The sequence below is a fragment of the Mercenaria mercenaria genome, chromosome 6 (assembly GCF_021730395.1).
Source record: "Mercenaria mercenaria strain notata chromosome 6, MADL_Memer_1, whole genome shotgun sequence".
NCBI classification, from domain to species: domain Eukaryota; kingdom Metazoa; phylum Mollusca; class Bivalvia; order Venerida; family Veneridae; genus Mercenaria; species Mercenaria mercenaria.
In genome coordinates, this window is record NC_069366.1 from 9,501,467 (window position 1) to 9,506,301 (window position 4,835).

The 4,835-nt window shown below is 34.1% G+C and overlaps 1 protein-coding gene across 1 annotated transcript; it reads right to left on the reverse strand.

Annotated features, from left to right (window-relative positions):
* Positions 1-224: 224 nt before the first annotated feature.
* On the reverse strand, positions 225-4,073 carry LOC128557960 (putative protein TPRXL). Its single transcript, XM_053546647.1, has 5 exons — positions 3,987-4,073; positions 3,500-3,589; positions 2,814-3,189; positions 1,210-1,337; positions 225-718 (listed from the first exon to the last, which is right to left on the reverse strand). Exons 1-5 carry the CDS (start codon positions 4,052-4,054, stop codon positions 652-654), a joined length of 729 nt encoding a protein of 242 aa, XP_053402622.1. The 5' UTR covers positions 4,055-4,073; the 3' UTR covers positions 225-651.
* Positions 4,074-4,835: the final 762 nt, after the last annotated feature.

Here is a 4,835-nt window from a genome sequence, read left to right on the forward strand (position 1 = left end):
TGGTTTTCCCATGGTGAGGCTCATTAAGATATATATCATAACTCAAACGAAAAGTAGTTTGGGGATATACAGAGTTATCTTTCCATCAGAGAAAAACATCTCACGCTATTTACTTACAATGAAAAATAAAAGAACGGCGTGACCTAGGGACTTATACAGATTTGTTAAGTTGTTATAAATGAGCCGTGCCATGGGAAAACCAACATAGTGGGTTTGCGACCAGCAAGGATCCAGACCAGCCTGCGCATCCGCGCAGACTGGTCAGGATCCATGCTGTTCGCTAACGGTTTCTCTAACTGTAATAGGCTTTGAAAGCGAACAGCATGGATCCTGACCAGACTGCGCGGATGCGCAGGCTGGTCTGGATCCATGCTGGTCGCAAAGCCACTATGTTGGTTTTCTCATGGCGCGGCTCAAATATATTCCGTATAACCCGTTATTCTGAGGAAAAATGTCTTATTAACCATAGCACCACACAAAATTAAATCAGATGTATAGATGAAATTTAAATGTCCGCAGTCCTTTTCATATTTTTTTTTCTCTCGAAAGTTTGATACTTTTAGATAAATTACAGGTGAGTCCCTCCAGCCTTGATGATATCAGGTCCAGAATAACATTTATTAAGACAAAGTTTGCCTTGGTTGTAAACCTCTAAGACGATGATGTTGTGGAACTATATGGAGGTATAGATGTGAGCCCATCTTGATTGCCAATTACCCTGTAAAAGTTTAAAAAAAACATACATAATACAATTATCAATTATTTTTTAACAGCCAAGCCCATACATATTATTATATAAAAATACAAATGCAGATTTACCTAATACGTTCAGAAAATGTTACTAAAAAGTTTTGAAACACGATGAGGTAAATGTAAACTATTATTGGCAAAAAGATGTCAAAATGCTTACATCCGGTAAAATTAAGAAAGGCAAAATTAACAATGTATTGCTACCGTTCGCCAACATTTGTTGGCAATGTTCAAGCGAATGATTAAAAAAGTATTTGGTAACAGTATGATATTATTGTTGGTTTATTTAGACTAAATTCAGCAACTATCAACATTACACACCAAAAAATAAAAAAAAACAAAAAAGCAAAAAAAAAAAAAAACAACAACAACAACAACAAAACAACAACAACAACAACAAAAGAACAAATAAACAAAAGAAGGAAACGCAAAGGCAAAGTAAACAAACCATATACTTACTCAGCTAGCACGATAACATGTCCAATGGTTCTTGTTTCACAGCAAATCTCTCCAACACCGCACGAAAAGTCAGGTAGTGTAGAGCTTGGACCAGCAGATGAGGGAAACATGGAGGACGGATAAGATGTCTGAAATGAAATATAGAGAGATATAAAATGTCTGAAATGAAATATGGAGAGATATGAAATGTCTGAAATGAAATATGGAGAGATATAAAATGTCTGAAGTGAAATATGGAGAGATATAAAATGTCTGAAATGAAATATGGAGAGATATGAAATGTCTGAAATGAAATATGGAGAGAAATAAAATGTCTGAAGTGACATATTGGCGAGATATAAAATGTCTGAAATGAAATAATGAGAGACATGAAATGTCTGTAATGAAATATCGAGAGATGTAAAATGTCTGAAATGAAGTATGCAGAGACATAAAATGTCTGAAATGAAATATGGAGAGATATAAAATGTCTGAAATGAAGTATGGAGAGACATGAAATGTCTGAAATGAAATATGGAGAGATATAAAATGTCTGAAATGAAATATGGAGAGACATGAAATGTCTAAAATGAAATATGGAGAGACGTAAAATGTCTGAAATGAAATATGGAGAGACATAAAATGTCTGAAATGAAATATGGAGAGATATGGAGAGACATAAAATGTCTGAAATGAAATATGGGGAGATATGAAATGTCTGAAATGAAATATGGAGAGGCATGAAATGAAGTGATATATGGATAGATATAAAATGTCTGAAATGAAATATGGATAGATATAAAATGTCTTAAATGAAATATGGATAGATATAAAATGTCTGAAATGAAATATAGATAGATATTAAATATCATTATACACTGAACAACAAAATATTCAGCACGGGTTGTGGTGTAAGTTTCAGTAGTAAGGACAATCTTTATCAAAATATTGCAGTTGTATTTGCCATTACTTTCAGAAGCAAAATGTTTAAATACAAAGTCCTTTACTGTACAAGTAAATGCATCAACTATGAAATTTTCTAGGTGCCTCCACGGTCAAGTGGTTAAGGTCGCTGACTTCAAATCACTTGCCCCTCATCGATGTGGGTTCGAGCCTCCCTCAGGGCGTTGAATTCTTCATGTGAGGAAGCCATCCAGCTGGCTTACGGAAGGTCGGTGGTTCTACCCAGACGCCCACTCGTGATGAAAGAATGCACAGAAGGGCACCTGTGGTCTTCCACCATCAAAGCTGGAAAGTCGCCATATGACCTAAATTTGTGTCGGTGCGACGTTAAACCCAACAGAATATAATAATTGAAATTTTGTTCAACAAAAGCAAAACAATCTTTAACATCTAATTTTTGTGAATACTTAAATTAAAGCTAGCGTAACATTTTCCCTTTTTTTCTTTGACGGAAGCTTCTTAACCGCAGTGTTAGGTACACTGCAATCATCAAATGAAATAATAATCAAAGTTGACTTTGTTGGACAGATTTACCTGTATTTATGTTATTTTTTACATCTAAATATCTGTAGAACAATACTTCACAAAAGGAAATAACTCATAACAGTTCACCTAAAGAAATTTGCCCTACAAAACAAATTAAAACAAACTGTTAAACTTACAGAATGTGATGATGGCTGTGAAGAAGAAATAATGCTGCTAGATAATATAGTTGATAGTTTTGAAGAACTTCGTATCGGAGAGGAAGATGGACGAGTATTTCTAGGAGTTGATGAACTAGTTGAAGAAGGTTTTGTTGAAGATCTTGTGGATGAAGTAGATAATGAGCTATTTAAAGTTGAAATGGAAGAGATTGTTGGTGAATTTGTCGAAGAAGGTGTAACTGTGACGAAAGTAGTGGTTGTTGAAGGTGGTCTAAGAGACGAGGTTGGCAATTCAGATGTTCCAAACGATAAGGTGCTTGAAAAGTCTGTTGTTGAAACGGTAGATGAAATCGGCATGAATGTCGACGAACTAGGGCAGTCATCTTGTATAACTCTGGAAAGATATGTTTATAAGATCATTTTAAAAGAGCAGTGTCCGATGGCACTCTCTACAATCCGTACAGAGGAAGTTACTCTCAGAATACAAGGGAATTAGGCGAAACGGTGACATCTTTCTTATAAAGGGTGGAAAGAAAATATGATAAATCGTATCTAATTATTTATAATGTTGATTCATACATTCATATTATATCAAGATGTGACTTGCCGATTGCAAGTTTTTTTTATCATAACAGCTGAACAAAAATACATTTTAGTCAAATTAAAACTATTAAAAAAAAATATGTTTTGCTAATCTCACTTACTCTGCATTAACGATGACATATCCATGTTGGCGTGTCTCGCAGCAATTTTCACACTCTACTGTGTCCATATAATTTGGAACAGTCGACGAACTGTAAAATAAAGAGATGCATCATTGTTTTCATCAATACATATTTAACACGAAAAAAAAACTGCCATCATAAACATGATTAAAGATGTTTTTTGGCAGAAACAATTTGAACGTTGTTTAATTGCGAAAACGCTTCAAGACCAAGGTGTATGCTAGTAGAAACTACACAAACAAAGATAAACACGAATATCTAACGATTTATCTAATTTGTCTGAAAGACTTTAAAATCTCCAAAGAGAAATCGAAATCAAAAACAACAAAATTACATCGGCATAAGGAAATGTTACCTTTAGATTATTGCCAAATTCCTTTATAGCCAAATTAGGCACAGGTACAAATATGTTTTTGACGGTAAGTATGAATAAAACAAAAAATTCTTTGTTTATTTCTCTACTCACAAGAAATCCATTGTAGAAGTTTCCATTGTAATCACTTCTGCTGCCTCTACATTAGGTAGTACAGACATACAAACTAACAACCTGCGAATAAATGAATGATTAGATGGAATAAGAGCATTAAAACATCATTTTAGCCGTGCCATGAGAAAACCAACATAGTGGCTTTGCGACCAGCATGGATCCAGACCAGCCTGCGCATCCGCGCAGTTTGGTCAGGCTCCATGCTGTTCGCTTTCAAAGCCTATAGGAATTAGAGAAACTGTTAGCGAACAGCATGGATCCTGACCAGACTGCGCGGATGCGCAGGCTGGTCTGGATCCATGCTGGTCGCAAACCCAATATGTTGGTTTTCTCATGGCGCGGCTCATTTTAATTCACCATCATAATACATTCATACATTGTAAATTCGCTTATATTTTATGATATGTTAATAGTTGTACGTATCGATACTTCACTTATACGTACGCAGATTGTACATATTTTAAATAGTTTTGCTCTTCATAATTGAAGGAAATTAAAGTATATCTTAAATGAAATAAGTAAATTATAACAATGTGACGGATAGACTAAAAAAAAAACACCATACTCAGGACATTTTCAGAACATCTCGATTGAAATGTAGATTGGATTCTTAAATCAACTTGAACTATCTATAAAATTATGCCACAGAGGCAATTGAACTATTCAGCAAATTTGATAAAGAAGGTGCTGTTTATGACGGAGAAGATGCTAGAAATTGTAGTAATGATAGGAATAGTTAAAAATAGTAATGACAGAAATAATGAAAATAATAATTACATTAATAATAAAAATAAAGATAATAAATATAATTATAATAATGATTATATA

Excerpts from the sequence above, each read along its gene's own strand:
- LOC128557960 (XM_053546647.1), bottom strand. The coding sequence starts at position 4,054 with ATGTCTGTACTACCTAATGTAGAGGCAGCAGAAGTGATTACAATGGAA. Across the intron at positions 3,190-3,499 it reads TATGTCATCGTTAATGCAGA|AGTTATACAAGATGACTGCC; the intron begins GTAAGTGAGATT and ends ATATCTTTCCAG. Across the intron at positions 1,338-2,813 it reads CACAGCCATCATCACATTCT|ACATCTTATCCGTCCTCCAT; the intron begins GTAAGTTTAACA and ends ATTTCATTTCAG.